This window comes from Dendropsophus ebraccatus, chromosome 1 (assembly GCF_027789765.1).
Source record: "Dendropsophus ebraccatus isolate aDenEbr1 chromosome 1, aDenEbr1.pat, whole genome shotgun sequence".
Classification (NCBI taxonomy): domain Eukaryota; kingdom Metazoa; phylum Chordata; class Amphibia; order Anura; family Hylidae; genus Dendropsophus; species Dendropsophus ebraccatus.
The window spans coordinates 197,054,465-197,076,625 of record NC_091454.1 but is presented as its reverse complement, the minus strand read 5'-3'; the positions used below and the strand labels follow the sequence as shown (position 1 = coordinate 197,076,625).

The 22,161-nt window shown below is 42.2% G+C and overlaps 2 protein-coding genes across 2 annotated transcripts; both read right to left on the bottom strand.

Annotated features, from left to right (window-relative positions):
- Positions 1–4,989: 4,989 nt before the first annotated feature.
- Positions 4,990–8,941, bottom strand: LOC138784033 (interleukin-1 beta-like). Its single transcript, XM_069959516.1, has 7 exons — positions 8,844–8,941; positions 8,688–8,742; positions 8,285–8,333; positions 7,335–7,554; positions 6,653–6,832; positions 6,428–6,567; positions 4,990–5,492 (listed from the first exon to the last, which is right to left on the bottom strand). The coding sequence occupies exons 2-7, from the start codon at positions 8,735–8,737 to the stop codon at positions 5,298–5,300; spliced, it is 834 nt and encodes a 277-aa protein (XP_069815617.1). The 5' UTR covers positions 8,738–8,742; positions 8,844–8,941; the 3' UTR covers positions 4,990–5,297.
- A 3,172-nt stretch (positions 8,942–12,113) lies between these two features.
- Positions 12,114–19,427, bottom strand: LOC138783967 (interleukin-1 beta-like). The gene is made up of 7 exons (XM_069959385.1): positions 19,336–19,427; positions 19,169–19,223; positions 18,375–18,423; positions 14,387–14,606; positions 13,656–13,835; positions 13,435–13,574; positions 12,114–12,678 (listed from the first exon to the last, which is right to left on the bottom strand). Exons 2-7 carry the CDS (start codon positions 19,216–19,218, stop codon positions 12,484–12,486), a joined length of 834 nt encoding a protein of 277 aa, XP_069815486.1. The 5' UTR covers positions 19,219–19,223; positions 19,336–19,427; the 3' UTR covers positions 12,114–12,483.
- Between the last annotated feature and the right edge of the window lie 2,734 nt (positions 19,428–22,161).

The window sequence follows — 22,161 nt, the reverse complement described above, 5'->3', positions numbered from 1 at the left end:
TCACTGCACCCCTTGTTAGATTCCTTTAGGGGTGTAGTTTCCAGAATGGGGTCACTTGTGGGGGGTTTCCAGTGTTTTGACAGCACGAGGGCTCTGTAAATGTGACATGGCGTTCATCATCTATTCTAGCCAAATCCAACCTCCAAAATCCAAATGGCGCTCCTTCCCTTCGGAGGCTTGCCCTGCTCCCACATGGCGCTTTATGTCCACATGTGGGGTATTTACGGACTCAGGGGAAATTGCGCTACACATTTAGTGTTTTTTTATCTTTTAGCCCCTTGTGAAAATGAAAAAATCATGACAAGATTAATGATTTAGAGTAAAAATTTTACAAAAATTACACTAAATGTTGGTCTAGCCTTGATTTTTTTCCATTTCCACAAGGGGTTAAAAAAGAAAATGAACACAAAACGTGTAGGGTAGTTTCCCCTGAGTACGAAAATACCCCATATGTGGGCATAATGTGCCATATGGGCACAGGGCAAGCCACCAAAGGGACAGAGCGCCATTTAGAGGCTGGAATGGAGGATGGAGGCCATGTCGCAATTACAAAGCTCCTGTGCTGGTATAGAAACACCTATACCCCACGTGTTCCGTTATGTCCCCATAACTTCATCAGGAGTAAGCATGGGGACATAACGGAACGCGTGGGGTATAGGTGTTTGTATACCAGGGTGGACTAATGATACATATTGATTGTTGACTGTTTAATATTTGGGTTAACATATATTGTATTTACATTTTCCTCATTTCTTTATATACATATAATTTTTCTTGCTTCATATTATGGCTTATTTTGAATAACATTACATGTTTTTTTTGGATTATATGTTTTGGTTATTAGGTTCATTAGTCCTTCCTATATTGTGTGACCTGGTAGTACTTTTGTAGCCCAGAATATTGTGAGGGCGCATACGGTTTCTGTATGGCGCTTGTATTTTGCTGCCATTCTTTTAATTGGTTTTAACTGTTTCTTTGTTGTGTGAATTTTGTACAAATAAAGTATTTTTCTATTTTTGGGTGTGCGACTTTATATGGCTGTGTCGCTGTTTTTTTTCTTTGGTTTATTAATGTTTTTGACCAGCTGCCGGCACCCCGATTTTTGGCTAATTTATTTATTGAGGCTGTGCCCACCAATACTTTTTCTATATAGAATTTAGATAATGTAGAACTCCAATGACATGTGGTGCGCCTTGAAGCGATCCAGTATGCAGAGGCCGGGGTGATCAGGACAGGCGTCACACTGGAAAATGGTGTCCTTCCTGATCCCCCTGTTACCCCACACTCTGCACTTCTTCTTGGGTCTCCCGTTTTTCAGTGTGGGGGACGTCACCTGGAAAATGCTGTCCTGGTGCGATACGGGGTCCTTCATATCCAGAAATGCTGGGTCCGCTCCATGGCTGCTAAATATTAGGGCTCTATTACTGCCTCTGATATTTTCGGATCGTGCCCCAAGCTACAGTAGCTCGGGCAGGGAGGGACCGGAAGAGGGGGTGCTGGTATAAAAGTTTTCTCCGTGCAGGTGGTAACCTTTATCCAGCAGTGGGAAGATCAGTTCCCCAACGATCTTCCCACTTGTTCCGAGGATGGGGGGGAGGGGGCATCTGGGGCTGGATTCGGGTGTCCCTTCCTACATACACTCTAAGGGTACGTGCACACTGCGGAATCACGACAGATAACCCTTCGTGCATTCCACAGCTGGCACCCACCGGCGGAGTGATGCAGGCGTGCGATTCCATTCTATGCACGGGCGGATTCCGCTCTCCGTCCAACGTGTTCATTCTTTGGATGGACGATGGAATCCGCCCATGCATAGATTGGAGTCTCAATGACACGGGTGGAGACACGCGCCCGCATTAGTCCGCCGGCGGGTGCCAGCTGCCGAATGCACGAAGGGTTATCCTTCGCCATTCCGCAGTGTGCACGTACCCTAAATCTGTAAGTGTACCCTGAGGTACTCTCACAGAGTTTGGAGAATTTCACGCCATACCGTAATCTCTTATTGGGACGGTACTGGCGGAAAAGACGTGTCTGGGGGGCAGCGTACGCTACGCTACCCCCGGACACGTCACTGGATGATGAGGATGAATGGAGGAACGAAGGATCCCCCCATTCATCCTCACTGGCTGTTTCGGTGTCGGAGGCAATAATAACGTATCCCTCTGACGCCGAAAACACCCTGGGGGCCATTTTTATACGGGGATTGGTATATGGGGTATGTAGTGGTGTAGTGTCAAACTTTATTCAATGTAGTGTGGTGTAATGTAGTTTTTTTTTTTTACAGTAACTATAAAAAAAAAAAACCTACGCCAACAAAGGAGTTGCTGATAAATGCCGCACTTATCAGCAGACCGTGGCAGTAGAATATAGAAAAAAAACACCCTACGCCAAAAAGGAGGAGTTGCTGACTAGCAGCGCACTTTCGTGCGATGCTGATCAACACTCAGCGCCGATAGGGTGCGGAAAATAGAAAAAAAAACAAAAAACACTTTTTCTACATTCTGAACATCCCTGTAGCTGCTGATAAGTGTATTACACATCAGCCGCTAGAGGGCAGCAGAGCACAAAATCCGGAAAAAGACGAGGCTGGAGCTGAAAAAAGCCGATGGGGACCGCCGGAAATAGCCGAAGACCCGACGGAATGACGGAGGACGCCGCGAACCCGGAAGACGCCGATGAGGACCCCGGGACAGGTGAGTAATGTACAAATACCTGCTCTGGACCCCTCAGCTACCTAGCTGAGGGGTCCAGAGCAGGTATTTACTATTTTTGTGGACTCTGATCGCCGTGCCACCGGCCATCGTGACCACCATTACTTTTTACAGTAATGGCGGTCGGTGCTGTCCTCGGACAGCACCGACTGCCATTGAAAGGTTCCGATCGCCGCTATTGGCTGATCTGAATTGATCAGCCAATAGCGGCGATCGTAAGCACGGGGGGTGTTAACCACCCCCCGTGCTGAGACGCTAAGATGGCCTGCTATGATTTATAGCAGGCCATCTTCCCCGATCGCTGCGTGCGAACACACAGTGATCGGGGAAACATCGGGCGTAAATTTACGCCCTGATGCGTTAAGTACCAGGGCGCGAGGGCATAAATTTATGCCCGATGTCGTTAAGGGGTTAAACTGTAAACATACCCGTCATCACCTTACCCGAGACCAGTGGCGTATCTACCATAGAGGCAGGGTAGGCAGTTGCTATGGGGCCTGTGCAGGAGGGGGGCCCGGGGTAGAATGTAAGAGCGTGTGTCCTTCTGCTTAACCCCTTATGTACTGCAGTGTGTAAGTGACCCAATGTTTACTTACATGCTGCAACACAAAAAAAGGGTTAACAAGCAGAAGACAGAGATCTTTGCTCTGTTCTCCAGCTGACAATCAAGTAGGAAATGAAAATGTGCAGAGCTCTGTACAGAGTTCAGTGCACCAGCAGTAAAGCAGACAGGGGTGGGCGGCCCCTTAAAAATGTTTGCTATGGGGCCCCATGAATCCTAGCTATGCCCCTGCCCGAGGCTAGATACCTTGAGTTACATCTTACTGGAGTTGAAGTTGCTAAGTCAGTGCTAATATTCCCAGAATTTATTGCTTTCCCTGAGCACTCTGTCAGAGTGTTCCAAAATGACAGAACATACACAGCACGTCTCTCCATACAGCAAGTTTGCAAAAGCTTCTGCATCATTCTCTGTCTGTCCTTCTGCCTGTGGCACTGCTCAATGTAACAGACAGCAAGTAGGGACCACTGTGCTACTCAACTGGTTTGGCTTTGGGCCACACAGGGAGTACAGTCTAAGAGCCCTCTAGGTCTTCACTCTTTACCCCACTCCAGGATGTAGAAGCTGAACTTCTGCGGCTAAAGGACGCTTGGTCGCTCCACAAGTGTAGTTCCGCTGTAAGCAGAAGCTGGCTCCAAAGAACTAGACTGGGTCGGTTTCATGCACCAAAAAAGGCAGGTTATGCATGATCAGCAGGGATGAGATGGGTGCTGTAGTCAGACAGGCAAAGGGTAAGGGCAGGCGGCTTTAGAGGCAGGTCAGACAATCCAAGCCAGCAACAGGAGAAGCACACGGTACAGACAGGAGTCAGGCAAAAATTGTAATCCAAAGAACAGGATACAGCAGAGAGTCACAGAAATGCACCGTTGCTTAGTATGCAGCAATGCAACAATGCTTGGGCAGGGCGGGGAAGGGGGGCAGGTGTAGTATAAATATAGGGGGAGACTTATCAAAAGGTGTAAAATTTAGACTGGTGCAAACTACCCACAGCAACCAATCACAGCTCAGCTTTAGGCAGTGCTGAAAGGAAAGCTGAGCTGTGATTGGTTGCTGTGGGCAGTTTGCACCAGTCTAAATTTTACACCCTGTGATAAATCTCCCCCATAGTCTAATAGCCTTTGAGATGGCCACCTTTAAATAATGCCCTTGAGGACTCACTCCTGCTGTTTTTATATCACCCTTTCAATTCATTATTTATATATTATGGTTATAATTTAGAATTATGCGCAGTTTGTATGTAAAACCATATACACTGTTGATCACTGGAACCTATGTGTTCTTCTACCTTAATGTCATACACCCAGTTGCCATTGCTAAATACTAAATCTAGAATGTTCTCTCCTCTGGTTAGTTTTCTTGGTGATGCTCCTATAAGGGTCTCTATTACATTTTTGGTTTTGCATGTAAGTGCACAAGGGATATTCAACATCCGGCATGTTCTGTCACCTATAACTACAATGTCCCTCTCTACTGCAATTTGGGTAATTTCATCCATCAACATAAATATAACTTTTATGGATTTTTATATTGACTGTTTATAACAATTCGAATAAATACTTTAATTTTCACCAAAAACCCACAAACCCGTAATTTAACTTCTTGTTTTTATTCATGTATCTATATAAAATAACATTTTTTCCCATAAAAAAGCATAATTTACAAAGCCGTAAAATTATAAGCAGTTATTTAAAAAAAAAACTTAAAATAATTTTTAAAAATTATTAAAAATACTGATAAACACTTCAGCGAGTTACTTAACTGTTCTCTGACTGAAAACTTAAACTTTATAAAAGTGCTTGTTTATACCACAGATTCTGTTACTGCTAAGGAGGGGTATGTTACCCATACATGCCAACAGTCCCTGACTGTTCCATAAGGGGGGAGTCCATTAAGGGGGGTTTATACAAAATTTGCATTATAATAGGCGGGCACTCCTAAGCAGCGTTTACAACTCTCCTTAGGTAACAGAATATGAGAACGAGACGACTCTGTACATGGTACATACATAGAAATGGTTGGACTGGAAACTAAAAATGTGGATTCAGGATGAAATCGCGAAGGAAGATTTGATCGTTTTCTGGCTTCAGCTGCATCGGCTGCCTCTCTTGCTGAGACGTGCTTATATAATAGCCAGGGAAGGCTGCCGATTCAAACGAGTTGTACTTGTTGTTCGCCAACTGTTTGTAGAACATGAAGGGTAACAAGTCATCGTTCTTTTTTTCCTAATGGAAAGACAAGAAAAGAGCAGTTAAAATGAAATTCAAGTTGAAGCCCCAAATATCTAAAATCTTTGTAGAATTCTTGAAGTCACCATCCCCATTACATATTTAGGTCTAGCACTTCACCATTATTTTTGGTGCATACCTAAGGCCCCCATCCCCATATATTTTATTTTAAAGTCAGAATAAGGTGTATTGAGCCTTCACCAACATATGTTGTCAGTGGAGATAGGGTTAGGCACAATGGATTTTTACTGTTCACATTCTTTGTTCTCGGATGGATAAGCAGCCACCGGAGCAGTCTGGCTGCAGCTTACCCTTCCCCTCCTCATAAAGAACATGCAAACATTGAGCTGTACTGAACATTCATATGTATAGGGAGGAAGAGAGAGATAACTGTTGGACAACCGATCATTTGGTTGACCGTTATTGAAGGTGTATCGGCTTCCTTAACTACAACACCCATTTAATTACAGATTTAGACTATGTTTACCAGTCGTATTAGACCGGCTGTTCCGTGACCCCGGCCGAGTCACAGAATGGCTGGTCTGTGCCCGGATCATCGTGGCTGGTACTTAAGTACCGGCCGGATGATAAGTCTGGCCGCAGAGCTCTGATGCGGGCGCATCAGCGTGCGCCCGCATCAGAGCTTCCCATAGCCCACAGTGAAGCGAGCGGCCAGAGCAGCTCGCTTTACTGTGTGAACTGACAGGTCAGTTTTTTCCGGCGCCACATGGGATCCCGGCCGGAGCGTATACGATGTGTGTACGCTCTGGCCGGGATCCCATTGCACATAAGGCTATGTTCCACCCCGCAAAACTACAGCCGTTGTTATGCGGCGAGAACTACGGCCGTAGTTTTACGTAGTGTGAACATAGCCTTAAGAAAGTCCTTGTTCCATGTTGCAGTCAAACCAAAAACCATTCATGAGTTCTCACCTTCAGGCTTAGAACTGGCTCCGTCCTTCCTTCTTCAGTAGAGCAGCATAAATAGAGTTGGCGGCCTGAAATACCCAGTGTAACTGGACGTCTCCTTTTATCGAATGTTGCTGTCAGGTAGGTGTCCACGTTTATTTTTGCTACAAGAAAAGACATAGATGTTAATGACTTATCTCTCAATATTATAGTAGCAGACATGTTGGCTAGCTGTATGTAGACTCTTACCTTCTTGCTCAATATTCTGCCCTTGCAAAAACAAGGCCACAAGACGGGCATTGTCCTGAAATTCTTGTAACGCCAAGCTCTTCTGTTTGTAGTCTCGGATAACGTGCACTGTTGTCTTATTGTAATGAAATTGGGATTTACGAGCGTCTTGAGTTTGGATTTCATTGTAAGTTAGGTCTTCTGTTACAAAAAAATAAAATAAAATATATATAATATTTCTACCATTGCCGCACACATAGATATATAGATAACATTTATGAACTGAACCATATTTTATATCTTAATAGTAATATAATTCTGCTCTAATTACATACTAACTAATAGAATGGTTGTATAATAGGATAAATTATGTCATTATTATTTATGAATAGGATAACATTTAAAAATTCATATAAATATATTGGTAACCTCTATGGGCAAAATACTGTTTTGAGGGATAAGATTGCTAGGATCCCAACTTAAAGGGGATATCCAGTAAAACACGGCGGCCTTCTTAATGAAACAGCGCTACCCCTGAGTTTTGTCCGGTATTACAACTCCGCTCCATTGAAGTGAATAGAATTAAACTGCAATATTATACAGGAGTGGCCCCAATTCTCCAGCTGTTTTTTTTTTTTTTTTTTTACTCCTTGGTCCCCGTTAATAATTCTTTTATATTATAAATCATATTGAATGATCTTACCCTCCACAAGGATGTGATTCAGAAGGTCATCGTCATCGAAAAAGCTCTGCATCTCGCATCCTCTTTTCCCCTTCAGCTTTTCTAGAACTACAACAAGCATTACGGCTTTCCTAAAGGAGAGCATGTGTTTCTCCGGCTTCCTTATCTCAGGCTTTATTCCAGGTAGGTAAGTAGACCAGCGCTCCTCATGGTGATTCCATTCTACACGCTTCTTATTGGACTGTGGAACAAAAATTATCATTTTTATAATTTCTGATTTGTTTCTGTTCTTATCCATCTGCTGTTTAATGCATTATAAAGTATTACAAGACAGCTGCCTTTCCCCACTATGATCCTGTAGTGAGAACACAGCCTAAAATTTTCACGCCTTCCAGCACTTATTAGCTGCTGTATGTCCTAAAGGAAGTGGTGTATTCTTTCCAGTCTGCTGCCACCTCTGTCGGTGTCAGGAACAGTCCAGAGCAGTAACAAATCACCATAGAAAACCTCTACTACATGGACAGAGGTGGCAGCAGAGAGGACTGTGTCAGACTGGAAAGAATACACCACTTCCTGCAGGACATATAGCAGCTGATACGTTCTGGAAGTTTTTATGCAGTTTTAGAGGCAGCTTATTAAAGAAAGGATAGAGGTTCCCAAGACTAGTAATAGGTAAAATAGAGTCATCATGCATTAATCTGTATGGAATATGCATCTAGAGATCAACATATGTTCCTCTGTATCATTATGGCTAAAATGTTATCACAACCTAGTTCAAGGGAAAATGGAGCAATTTTTCGCAACACCCGTCAGACTGCAGCTTTTATGTTCCACAAGGCAGCTGAAATATGAGAGAGCGAATCCCTTCCCCCTTTCACTTTTCAGTGTGTCATGAGTGTGGTTCTTAATTAGGCACTGTCACTTTAAGAAAACTTATTTTATTTCACTTTAAAAAAAAAATAAAAAATTACCTTCTTTTGGATGGAAAAGTGATCCGAGTAAAATTCTTCAGCATGCTCACTACAACAAAGGAAATAGATATTCAGAACATGAGGCAGTAAAATACCATTGTGTAACCCCCTACTGATACGTCTAAACAATTCAAGGTCTTATACTGTATATTATAGATCTATACAAAACTTTTATTGTACACATGTGTATGATATTTGTTTTTTTTTTTTTTTATTAAATAAATAAAACAACCTAAGGCATGTTATATCAGATGCCATATCCTGGTGATAGTCTCCCCTGTATGTATTATTTGTTATACCACCTAGTTATACCTACACATAGTACAAGACCTGAGCATACATTATACACATTATAGGACAACACCTTCTTACATAAAGAGTTAATCTTAGGTGAATGTATTACCTGTATTCCATAGAAATGTCATTGAATTCTGGTACCTCTACCGCTGCCATTATGTCTGTAGAAATAAAACAATATATAACATAAATGCCAGCAATGCAACATGTCCATAACACAAATCTATAATAAATATAGAAATAATAGAAAGTCATTAAATACCTCCGGTCTTAAATAAAGCTCTAGAACTGTTCTGACCCTGAGGGTGAGGAGCTGTTATTCGTGCGATTATCTCGATTATTATAGTCCGCTGCCTCTCGGCTGCTTATATAGAAGCTTAGGATCTTACACAATACAGGGATTTTCTTCACTTCCTGTATTCACACAGCGTAATCGCTCATCTTCAATCATCCATGTATAACACTAGAGTGTCAGTGTTTAAACATTTCTATGTTCCAGTGGAATTTCCGAGGTTTGAGGGTTATAATCCAGCTGGGGCAGATAGGAGAAAATAAACAGGTATTTATTATTATTATTATTATTAATTTATTTTTAAATCTCCTTGATTCCAGATCACCATATATATGACAAGGGGCTAACATACAGAATTTTACAAAAATCAAGAAAACAACATAAAGTAAATAACAGACTGGTTCATGGATAGCGAAAGAGTATCCTGCCTGCGAGGGCTTACAATCCTAGGCCATGTTCACACACTGTATTTTACTAGTATTTTACCAGTAAGCAACGGCTGTTGTTGCAGGTTACAATGGTCGTTGTTTATTGATAGCTTTTGTTTACATTACAGTGTATGGAACAATGGCCGTAGTGTATACACCCTGTATACGCTATAGCCGTTATTCTCTGCTGCACAAAATAATTGGCAGGTGTATTTTGTATGGTCGCTGATCAGCTCACAATGTAAAGTACGACTCCTGGCCATACTTTACACTGTGGTCTATGGCAAATTGGAGAGCAAGCACAAACAAATGTGCTCGCATTCCAATTAAAATCAAGTGATGTGCACCTGTCCGATACTGCGGTCAAACAACGGCCAATGTTCTTACAGCGTCTGAGCATGGCCTAAAGCAGCACTTCTCAAATTTTTACGACTGGAGCCTCACTCAATTGAGAAATTCAGATTGTTTTTGGACAGGCGTTTAAACTAGATGAAGGTATTGCCCTATTGACTATTTGGTCTATCAATTTGCTGCCTTCAACCATATGATGGACATATACTTGTATCTATATCTCTTCAACTTTTAGTTTGTTAGACCATGAAAATGTTTGTACACCATACAACTGAGTTGATAACTCATTGTTTAAAAATATTTTGAACTATAAACTAGATGAACGGGACATAAATGTAATTGAGGAGGAGGATTTCTATCCCTGACCAATTTAAGCAAAAAAGTGTTTTGGGATTTTTGAAAATATCATGGTTGGTCGAGTAGATGCGGTTGTTGGTGTAGGAGATGCGGTGGTTGGTGTAGGAGATGCAGTGGTTGGTCCAGTAGATACAGTGGTTATTGCAGTAGATGCGGTGCTTAGAGAAGTAGATGCGGTGGTTGGTCCAGTAGATGCGGAGGTTGGTGCAGTAGATGGTCCAGTAGATGCAGTGGCTGGTCCAGTAGATGCAGTGGCTGGTCCAGTAGATGCAGTGGCTGGTCCAGTAGATGCAGTGGCTGGTCCAGTAGATGCAGTGGCTGGTCCAGTAGATGCAGTGGCTGGTCCAGTAGATGCAGTGGCTGGTCCAGTAGATGCAGTGGCTGGTCCAGTAGATGCAGTGGCTGGTCCAGTAGATGCGGTGGCTGGTCCAGTAGATGCAGTGTTTAGTGCAATAGATGCAGTGGCTGGTCCAGTAGATGTGATGGCTGGTGCAGTAGATGCGGTGGCTGGTCCAGTAGATACAGTGGTTAGTGCAGTAGATGTGGTGGTTAGGGCAGTAGTTGGTCAAGTAGATGTGGTGGTTGGTGCAGTAGATGCGGTGGCTGGTCCAGTAGATACAGTGGTTAGCGCAGTAGATGTAGTGGTTAGTGCAGTAGATTCAGTGGTTGGTCCAGTGCAATCCCATACTACAACAAGAGTATTGGATTTTAGGAAGACAGATTTTAAGAAAATGGGGGAGTATTTAGAATTTAGAATTATAAGGGGGAGACAAAACCCTGGGAGCGAGCGCTTAGTGGGTAGTACTAAAAAATGCCATATTAAAGGCAACTAGACTAAATGTACGAGAAATTAGCAAAAGTTAAAGAAAGAATACACCACTATGGTTTACTAGGATGTTAAGGCTATTGTAAAGGGAAAAAAAAGGCAGCGTATAGTAAGTATAAAGAAACACAAAGAAATGTAGCTGACAGAGAGGCATATAGAATTATACAGTAGGAGGCAAAGCAGATTATAAATACTGCTGAAGCCTCAAAAGAGAAGGAAATGGCAAAATCTGTTAAAGGTAACCTGTCACCGGGGATGCGGGCACAGAGCCCGCCAGACCCCCCGGTGCAGCCCCTGGATACTTACCCCTTCCGGCGAGTCCCGCTCCTGGAGCCAGTCCCGGGACGACGATATCAGCAGATATCTTCGTCCCGGGACCGGTCCCAGGAGCAGCACTCGCCGGGAAGGGTAAGTATCCAGGGGCTGCACCGGGGGGGTCGGACGGGCTCTGTGCCCGCGTCTGCAGTGACAGGTTCCCTTTTAAGGAGGGGAATAAAACCTTCTTTAGATATACATTTGACAGGAAGAAGAATAGCTGCAGCATTACTAAAATAAGTAATGGGGAGAATACGTTTGATGGAGATAAGGCAGTCAATGACTATTTGAATAGTTGCTGCAGCTCAGTGTTTTCAGAAGGAGGCCTTCACAATCACAGGATCGTTGGACATAGCATTGCCTCCAGTTATATGGGTTTGGCTCCAGTGTTTTCAGAGGCCGGTGTTTCAAAGCATCTTGCCCGTTTAAAGTTGAATATGGTGATGGGTCAAGATGGTGTCCACCCGAGAGTTCTTAAAGAACTCTGATCTGGGATAGCTGCCCCCTAACAGATCCGTATAACCAACCCCTGCTAACAGGAGATGTTCCTGATTAGAGAAGGGTAGTAAAGAAGAGCCCAGTAACTACAGGCCAGTTAGCTTGACATCTGTAGTAGTAAAAATGATGAGGATGACGTTAATTTTCTTACCTGTTTCCATTGGTAAATACTAAATCTATAATGTTCTCTCTGGTTGGCAACTTTACAAGTTAGGGTCTCTATTATATTCTTGCCTTTAATGCACAAGGAATATTCCAATACACATTGAGCAGGTTTTGTCGCCCATAACTAAAATGGCCTCCTTTACTACAATTTGGGTCATTTTATCTACCAACAGATTATACTTTTTATGGATTTTTTTGTTTGTTTTAAATCAAATAGATTACATATATGTAACTTTTACTCTCCAAGAAAAAACCCCACAAACCAGTTATTTTAGTTCATGTTTTTATTAATGCACCTACATAAAATAGCAGATATTAAAAAACATAATTTACAAATCAGTAAAAAATAATAAGCAGTTACATAATATAAAACAAATACTTAATTATTAATAAATAGTAGTATAAAGATAATAGAAACTCTTCAGCGAGTTACTTATCTGTTCTCTGAGAACTTAAACTTTATAAAAGTTCTTGTTTATACCCCAGACTCTGTTACAGCTAAGGAGGACCTCAGAGTTTCTGAGCGATATGTCGTCCATATATACCAACAGTACCTATGGGCTGTCCATTATGGCGGGTTTATACCGTGTACATTTCTCCTTAGGTAACAGATTATAAGAATGAGACGACTCTGTACATGGTACATACATAAAAATGGTTGGACTGGAAACTAAAAATGTGGATTCAGGATAAAGTCTCGAAGGAAGAGTTGATCCTCTTCTGGCTTCAGCTGCACTGGTTCTCTCTCTTGCTGAGACGTGCTTATATAATAGCCAGGGAAGGCTGCCGATTCAAACGTGTTGTACTTGTTGTTCGCCAACTGTTTGTAGAACATGAAGGGTAACAAGTCATCGTTCTTTTTTTCCTAAAGGAAAGACACAAAGGAGCAGTTTAGTTGAAATTCAAGTTAAAGCACATTAATTAAATATCTAAAACTTAGGGGGAGATTTATCAAACATGGTGTAAAGTGAAACTGGCTCAGTTGCCCCTAGCAACCAATCAGATTCCACCTTTCATTTACCAAAGAGTCTGTGAGGAATGAAAAGTGGAATCTGATTGGTTGCTAGGGGCAACTGAGCCAGTTTCACTTTACACCATGTTTGATAAATCTCCCCATTGAGTTCTAAAATCCCCCCCCCCCCCCATTATGTATTTTGTTGCGCAAGTAGCACCTTCACCATTGCTTTTCATGAATGCTAGGGCCATTGCACACCTAAGGCCCCTATACACTTTATTCTAAATTCAGTATAAGGTGTATACGGGCTTCCTAAGTTTTCACCAACTTATATTGTCAATGGAGATAGGGTCAGGCACAATGGATTTTCACCGTCCAAATCTTTTGTTCTCGTACAGGTAAGTAGGCAATGGAGCAGGCTGGCAGCAGCTTACTCTTTTCATAAAGAACAAACGAAAACTAAGGGGCACATTCGCCCCTTCACCCTGGCGTACGCCTGCCGATATTTATCATGATTCAAATCATGTTACACCTGGAAGCAGGTGTAGATTTGGGCCACCTCTTAGTGAATTCGTGGGGGGAAAGGGGGTAGGGCCTAATTTAAGATAAATCCCCTCCTTTTTGTTTATGTTGAGGTCAAACCAACAATCATTCATGAGCGCTCACCTTCAGGCTCAGAACTGGCTCCGTCCTTCCTTCTTCAGTAGTGCAGCATAAATAGAGTTGGCGGCCTGCAATACCCAATGTAACTGGACGTTTATTTATATCGGGTTTTGCTGTCAGATAGGTGTCCACGTTTATTCTGGCTACAAGAAAAGACATAGACGTTAATGACTTATCTCTCAATATTCTAGTAACGTGTTGGCTAGCTGTATGTAGACGCTTACCTTCTAGCTCAATATTCTGCCCTTGCAAAGACAAGGCCACAAGACGGGCATTGCCCTGAAATTCTTGTAACACTAAGCTCTTCTGTTTGTAGTCTCGGATAACGTGCACTGTTGTTTTATTGTACTGAAATTGGGATTTACGGGCGTCTTGAGTTTCGATTTTATTGCAAGTTATGTCTTCTGTTAGAGAAAATAGAAGTATAATTTTAGCATTGCCATACACATAGATATATAGACGATATTTATGTCCGATAACATTTACAATCTGACACTGGAGGAACTGAACCATATTTTATATCTTAATAGGAATATAATTCTGCACTATGTAAATAGCAGCTAATAGAATAGTAATATAATAGGATAAATGTCTATTTACATTATTATATATGAATAGGAGAACACTTGGAAATTCCTATAAATATATTGGCAACCTCTATGGGCAAAATCCTGTTTACAGGGATAAGATTGCTAGGATCCTACCTTAAAGGGGTTAACCAGAATTAGTAAAACATGGCTGCCTTCTTCCAGAAACGGCACCACACCTGCCCATGAGTTTTGTCCAGTTTTGCAGCTCAGCTCCATTGAAATGAATAGAATTGAACTGCAGTATTAGATACACCTTGGACTGAAGTAATGGACAGGTGTGACCCCACTTTAGCTATTTTTTTTTATTCCTTGGACCCCCATTAATATGAATAATATTTATTATAAATCATATTGAATGATCTTACCCTCCACAAGGATGTGATTCAGAAGGTCATCGTCATCGAAAAAGCTCTGCATCTCGCATCCTCTTTTCCCTTTCAGCTTTTCTAGAACTACAACAAGCATTACGGCTTTCCTAAAGGAGAGCATGTGTTTCTCTGGCTTCCTTATCTCACGCTTTATTCCAGGTAGGTAAGTAGACCAACACTCCTCATGGTGATTCCATTCTACACGCTTCTTATTGGACTGTGGAACAAAAATTACAATTTTTGTCGTGTTTTCAAAACAACCGGTGTCAGAAAGTTATATAGATTTGTACGATCATGATCATTATTTGCAGCTGTCAATATTAAGAGATGGATGCCTTTGTCTGATATGATTCCATAACACAGGGCACACAGCCTACTTATCAGCTGCTGTATGTCCTGCAGGAAGTGGTGTAATTTTTTTCAATCTGCTGCCACCTCTGTCCATGTCAGGAACTGTTCAGAGCAGGAGAGGTTTTCTATGAGGATTTGCTCCTGCTCTGGACAGTTCCTGACATGGACAGAGGTGGCAGCAGAGAGCACTGTGTCAGACTGGAGAGAATATACCACTTCCTGCAGGACATACAGCAGCTGATAAGTACTGCAGTATTTCAGATTTGTAAATAAAAGTAATTTACAAATCCTATATAATTTTATGGTACCAATTGAATTAACTTTTTTTTACCTCTGGAGTGCCCCTTTTAGCTATTGTACATAAAAAGAAAAAAAGGAAACACAGTGGCGCTGCATGTGCAGGCGGATTAACTCTGAGATGTGTATGTGCAACTTCACACAAATGCACACTCACCTGGTTAGGTCATACCTATTAGGCACGACTCTAACGTAGGCTTGTAGGTATATAAGGAGGGCTGCGGCCTTCCACCTTCCGATTTCCTTGGATGTGGGATCGGGACCAAAATCCAAATAACCTTGCAACAATGCTACACATTTCAAGGGTTAACCACCCTCTTCATCAGGCATGACTAGGTACATTACACACTAGTATTTATACATGAACTAAAATGATTGACCCGGAAGGATTTCCCTGTTCCCAGGTGTCCTCACGACATCACTTCCCCTCTGCTAATCTGACTGAAGTCCTATTAAAACAACAACATTGGTGGTTTCTATGATTAAAACTTATAAGGCGGTAAGTGGCTGAGCTCTGGCATATAAGAGCTGCCACCACCCTGGGTTCTCATCCCCTCTGCTTTATAAAAATGTTTTACTAATTTCTATACTAAAATCTTCCTAAAAGCTTATATTAATAAGAGAATATACAAATGCTGATTATAATAAAGATATACATCTAGTTGTTAAAGAACAACTCCGGGTAGAGCTAAAAAAAAAAAAAAAAAGAAACTTCTGCAGAAGCATAAAGCATTACTTACCTGTCTATCCCAGTTTTGAAACTGCCAAAAGTCCATTTGTTTGGGGGTTTTTTGTTCTGTTTTGTGTTTTTGCACTTCCTGGTTGAGCTGATGTACTCAGTACTACAGGTTCCAGAGTGCAATGCTTTCCCTCAGCTGTTCATCACAGTCCCCCACCCTGGCTATTCCCTGCCCAAATCTGTTGCAGAACATCTAGGCTGTGTTCACACATTGCAGTTTCATTGTGTTACTGAATTATTTGCAGTACTTTATCATTTTATTATGTTCCCACCCACACAGCACGCTGTATTCTCTACCTGTAACACCACACAGTGCGCTGTATTCTCTACCTGTAACACCACACAGCGCGCTGTATTCTCTACCTGTAACACCACACAGCACGCTGTATTCTCTACCTGTAACACCACACAGCACACTGTATTCTCTACCTGTAACATCACACAGCACCCTGTATTCTCTACCTGTAACACCACACAGCACACAGCACACTGTACTCTCTACCTGTAACACCACACAGCACGCTGTATTCTCTACCTGTAACACCACACAGCACCCTGTATTCTCTACCTGTAACACCACACAGCACACTGTATTCTCTACCTGTAACACCACACAGCACACTGTATTCTCTACCTGTAACACCACACAGCACACTGTACTCTCTACCTGTAACACCACACAGCACGCTGTATTCTCTACCTGTAACACCACACAGCACGCTGTATTCTCTACCTGTAATGCTGATATTGGAATAAAAGAACTTTTTTAATAAAAAAAAAAAAAAATTCTTTTCCTTTCCATACACATATTATGATCAAGCATCTTTTATCTTTGAAGTTGATTCCCATATTATCTTACATGGAATATACTGTTTATGCCTTGTTTTTTGTGCAGGTGGAATTGGCAGTGCCGGCTCTAATCCCCTCTGCTGTTTAGCATTATCTATTTGTGTTACTGCATCATTTTTGTGCAGATACTGCAGTACTGCAATGACACTCCAACATGTGTGAACACAGCCCTAATTTCTCTGTAGACTTTTGCACAATCAGCGAAGTTGAAACACCTGCTTCTGGCCGGTCAGAGATGGTGAATCACGCCCTGCCCCCTCTCTGCATCATCAGCCTGTGCCTAGCAAACACACACAATGTGAGACAGAGGCATGGAATATTTGTCTCCTAAGATGGGAGAGCAGCAGGAGCAGGAGACAATGTGAATTGGCACAGAGGCCATTTTTCTTCACTTCCTGGATTTCTATCAGCTACCAGTGTGGCAGAACTGTACAGATATGGTAATGCATTGTATAGACACATCTATATAACTTTTAATGTACTTTTAGTAGAAAACAAGTTTTTCTTATCCGGAGTTCCCCTTTAAAATTATTTTTATCGCAAATGATTGGGTTGTTATTACTATAAGGTACCAACACCATTACTGCAACATATTAGTATATGAACTCTGCTGGAGTTCTAGGCTGACAATAGCTGTGGGGAAAGGTTAATAGAAATCGTCCCCCTTGAACAGTGTAAGGCTGTGGCTCCTCACATAGGGGGAGCCAGGTACATGTGTTCAAATCCCACTATGGACCTCTTCTTACCAATAGGGACACTTCCCCCTGAATATGACATTTTCTTGACAATAAGGAAAAAAACTCCCCCTGTCGGTCTCAATACCACGTGTTAGTGGTACCACATTAGTTTTAACCCTAGAAACCACCAATGTTGTTGTTTTAATAGGACTTCAGTCTGATTAGCAGAGGGGAAGTGATGTGCAGGGAAATCCTTCTGGGTCAATCATTTTAGTTTATGTATAAATACTAGTGTGTAATGTACCTAATCATGCCTGATGAAGACGGTGGTTAACCCTTGAAATGCGTAGCAATAAAGAACACATCTGATTGGCAAGAATACTGGGAATCTCTGCCTCTTGATTGAAGTGGAGTGACTGTGCCTGGAGGTTTGAGCGCCATTGTTGCAAGGTTATTTTGCCTTTAACTATTGTGTAATTTGGGCACCAGAAACGGTAAGTTTTTACACAATTATACTGGTGATAGATGTAGTTTTTTTTAAGAAAGGACAGATGTTCTCAAGACTAGTTCTAGGCAAATGAGTTTCAGCATTAGGCTGGGTTCACACTATGTATATTTGAGGCTGTATTTGTGAGGCTGTATAGCAACCAAAACCAGGAGTGGATTGAAAACACAGAAAGGCTCTGTTCACATAATGTTGTAATTGAGTGGATGGCCATAATTTAATGGCAAATATTTGCTGTTATTTTAAAACAACGGCTGTGGTATTGAAATAATGGCCGTTATTTACTGTTATATGGCGGCCATCCACTCAATTTCAACATTGTGTGAACAGATCCTTTCTGTGTTTTCAATCCACTCCTGGTTTTGGTTGCTATGAGGACCTGATATGAGGACCAAATACAGCCTCAAATATACATAGTGTGAACCCAGCCTTAATCTGTATGGAATGTGCATCTAGAGATCATCATATGTTCCTCTGTATCATTATGGGGAATTTTTTTTTATCAGAACCTAATACAAGGGAAAATGGAGCGATTCTGAATGAAATAAAAAATCAAATGTAATTTACCTTCTTTTGGACGGAAAAGTCATCAGAGTAAAATTCTTCAACATGTTCACTACAACAAAGGAAATGGATATTTAGAATGCGAGGCAATAAAATACCATTGCGTAACCCCCTACTGTGATACCTGAGACACCTGAACAATTATAGCTCTTACCCTACTGTATATTATAGATCTATATAAAACATATATTATATTACCTGTATATTATTTTTATATATATATTTTTTTTTATGGCATCATCCTATAAAATTATGTTTTTATTATATTTTAGGCTTTTTTTAATTTTCCTTATATAAAAAATTGATCATGGTGATATCTCTCTTATAATTATTACTACTTATCAGGGGCGTAGCTAGGATTCACGGGCCCCATAGCAAAAAAATTTAAGGGCCCCCCCCTCCTTCCCTACACACAACACAAAGCACTGCAGTGTGTAAGTGACCTCCGCACATTTTCCTATTTGATTGTGGCAGCTGGAGAACAGAGATCAGGGGTTATCAGAGGAGATCTGTCTTCTGCTTGTTAACCCTTTTTGTGTTGCATCATGTGAGTAAACATTGGGTCACTTACACACTGCAGTACATAAGGGGTTAAGCAGAAGGACACACACTCTTACCTTCTCCCCCGGGGCCCCCCTCCAGCATGGGCCCCATAGCAACTGCTTACCCTGCCTCTATGGTAACTACGCCACCGCTACTTTTATCTGTGTAATGTAGTGCTGTACATACAGCAGCACACAGAGACCATAGTACTTGGGTATATATGAAGTTAATCTTGGGTGAATGTAAATTATTACCTGTATTCCATTGAAATGTCATTGAATTCTGGTACCTCTGCCACTGCCATTATGTCTGTAGAAATAAAATAAAAAATAACATAAAAATGCAGGCAATAAAACATATATACATACAAATATATAATAGATACATATATAACAAAGAGTAATAGAAAATCATGAAATACCTTCTAAATAAAAGCTGTAGATGCTAGAACTGTTCTGACCCTGAGGGTGAGAAGATGTTATCCGTGTGATCACCTAGATTGCTATAGTCCGCTGCCTCTCTGCTGCTTATATAGCAGCTCAGGATCTTGCACAATACAGGGATTTCCTCACTTCCTCTATTCATTCAGCCTACTCTCTCCCCTTTTAAGCCATGTATTATAGCGAAGTGTCTGGATTATTTTAAAATGTACAAAGTATTTTAATAGTTAAGTGGGATTTCCGCAGTTTGAGGGTTATAACCTTCACAATAAAGCGGGTGCAGGTAGAAGAACAATACAGAACAATACCAGGTATTGATTATTAATTGTAATGCTGGATGGTCAGACATGGAGGCAAGTATTATATATAGGAAGCATAGATAATGCTATACCTAAAGGGGTACTCTGACATAAGTAATATAACAATCACCTGTTACTCTGGTGGTTCTGGGTGATCTTGGGGGGCTGGATAGGTTGTCTATGTAACAGTGAGTATGTCATATATTTTCCCATTGCACATATGCTAAAGAGTAAAGTTTGCATGGGGGTGTAGCCACTGCTTATATCAATACATTATGGGAGCGGACATGATGCTGATGTCAGTGTTCCTACAGTGAGCCTGGATGCCAGTGTACTGTTTTATATATGCGACATAAGTATACAGTTCAGTATATAGCATATCCTTCAGTTACAATGAAAAGGATAAAGGTGTGATGCCAGATACTACAATGTGATTAGCTTAGTGATCAGGGTAAAATATGTCCTGTGTAGTATAGCGCCGTAACAATTCGGAGGATACAGAACTGCTGTGTGTCTATATACAGTATATGTATGTAGATTCCATAGTGTCTTGTGTCTTCTATATACAGACTTTTTCTGGGACTTCCCAGAGACTTTCCTGCACAGTATGAGAGAACCTGTTGTTCTCTTTGTCCTTTGTCGTTTGCTTCATCGTGTCTAAGAAGTAAAGGAGTTAAAAAGCAGGTCTGTATTTTGCTCTAGGTAGGTGGAATTGCGGGGACTGTCCCGATTCTGAGGAGACAGCCCAGCCAAAACCATGTCTGGGAAGCTCCGCCCCCTGTGATGTCACTCATGTAGAGCAGGGGGAGGAGTTCATAGGGGACTAGAGGAACCATACTGATGAGGTAAGTATAACTTTTTTGTTTTAAATACAGATGAAGGGGGAGGAGTATGATGATGGAAGGGCAGGAGGATGAAGGAGGTAGTAGTATGATGATGATGGAAGGGCAGGAGGATGAGAGGGGTAGTTCTATAATAATGGAAGGGCAGGAGGATGATGAAGGGGTAGTAGTATGATGATGGAAGGGCACGAGGATGATGAAGGGGTAGTAGTATGATGATGGAAGGGCACGAGGAGGATGAAGGGGGAAGTAGTATGATGATGGAGGGGCAGGAGGATGAAGGGGGGGAGTCGTCTGATGATGGAAGGGCAGGAGAATGAAGGGGGGAGTAGTATGATGATGGAGGGACAGGAGGATGAAGTGGGTAGTAGTATGATGATGGAAGGGCAGGAGGATGAGAGGGGTAGTACTATGATGATGGAGGGGCAGAAGGATGAAGGGGGGAATAGTCTGATGATGGAGGGGCAGGAGGATGAAGGGGATAGTAGTATGATGATATGGGGTGCAGCTGCATCATATGGGCACAAACTACCAGTATGTACAATCAGACAGTAGAGCTATCTCTGAGTCTCAGCCTGATCTTACTATAGGGGTCACAACAGGGGGCATTGCTACTATATAGGGCTCAGCAGGGGGCATTATTACTATATGGAAGGGACAGCAGAGGGCATTTTTACAATATGGAAGGCACAGCAGGGCACCTTATTACTATATTGGGGTGGGGGTCATAGAAGGGGATGCTATTACTGTATGGGGGGGTCATAGAAGATAGTGTTATGACTATATGGGGGATCCTACCTACTCACTTTACTGCACATGACATCAATAAGTGGAATTACTACTATATGGGAACCTATAGGTAGATAAAAAGGGATGGAAGTTGAAGGGAAAGTTCAGAGCCTAAGATGTTTGTCTTGCAGGTTCCGAAGAGATGAATTGTAGCTGGAAGAAACCATCATGGTGGTCCGGGCCGGATGGAGAGGAAACCGAGAACGATCGCCTCAGATCAAAGAAGACGTCACCTGTGAGTCACTAATTGCTGTTTTTTGTATTTTGTAGAACATTTGGTAGGGGTGCCCGAAGTGGAAAAGGTTGGTGGGAAACAAAGGGGGAAGGGGGCCCAGGCAAAATTTTTCACACAGGGGCACTATGCAGTCTGGGTCAGCCCCTGAAGAGCTCCCTGTACTGGGTGGGAGGGGTAGTGAGGGAGGGGCATGGTCTGCATAGCGGGGTCTACAGCACTGTACTCTGACCCAGGAAGTCTCCCTCACCTTCCAAATAATGGCAGATCCACTTCAGGCTGGGGCTTACATCAGGGGACAGGACTGTGGAGGTAATCTCTCCATAGCTGTAACCCCTCTCTCCCCGGACAGAGAGTGCTGCATGTATGTGCCCACATCTGCTCTGCTCTTTCCCTCATGCTCCCTGCAGTCTGTCAGTCCTTGTGTTTCCCATCCTCTCCATTACTGCTATACTGTGCCTGCATTCGCACACAGCTATACACACTGCTGCTATAATGTGCCTGCACTCACACTCCGCCATTCACACTGCTGTATAGAAAAGTTTCTGTCACTGTCCTCCGGCACAGCTCTGTGATTCTTAGGGCCCTATTCCACAGTAACGATAATCGGCCGGATCGGCCCCATTTGGCCCGATTCGGCCGATT

Bases quoted from the DNA above. Each gene is read 5' to 3' on its own strand.
- LOC138784033 (XM_069959516.1), bottom strand. From the start codon at position 8,737: ATGGCAGCGGTAGAGGTACCAGAATTCAATGACATTTCTATGGAATAC. The intron at 7,555-8,284 runs GTAATTTTTTAT...TTTGTTCCACAG, and splicing joins ACTTTTCCATCCAAAAGAAG to TCCAATAAGAAGCGTGTAGA. The intron at 6,568-6,652 runs GTAAGAGTCTAC...CTTTTCTTGTAG, and splicing joins GCAGAATATTGAGCAAGAAG to CAAAAATAAACGTGGACACC.
- LOC138783967 (XM_069959385.1), bottom strand. From the start codon at position 19,218: ATGGCAGTGGCAGAGGTACCAGAATTCAATGACATTTCAATGGAATAC. The intron at 14,607-18,374 runs GTAAATTACATT...TTTGTTCCACAG, and splicing joins ACTTTTCCGTCCAAAAGAAG to TCCAATAAGAAGCGTGTAGA. The intron at 13,575-13,655 runs GTAAGCGTCTAC...CTTTTCTTGTAG, and splicing joins GCAGAATATTGAGCTAGAAG to CCAGAATAAACGTGGACACC.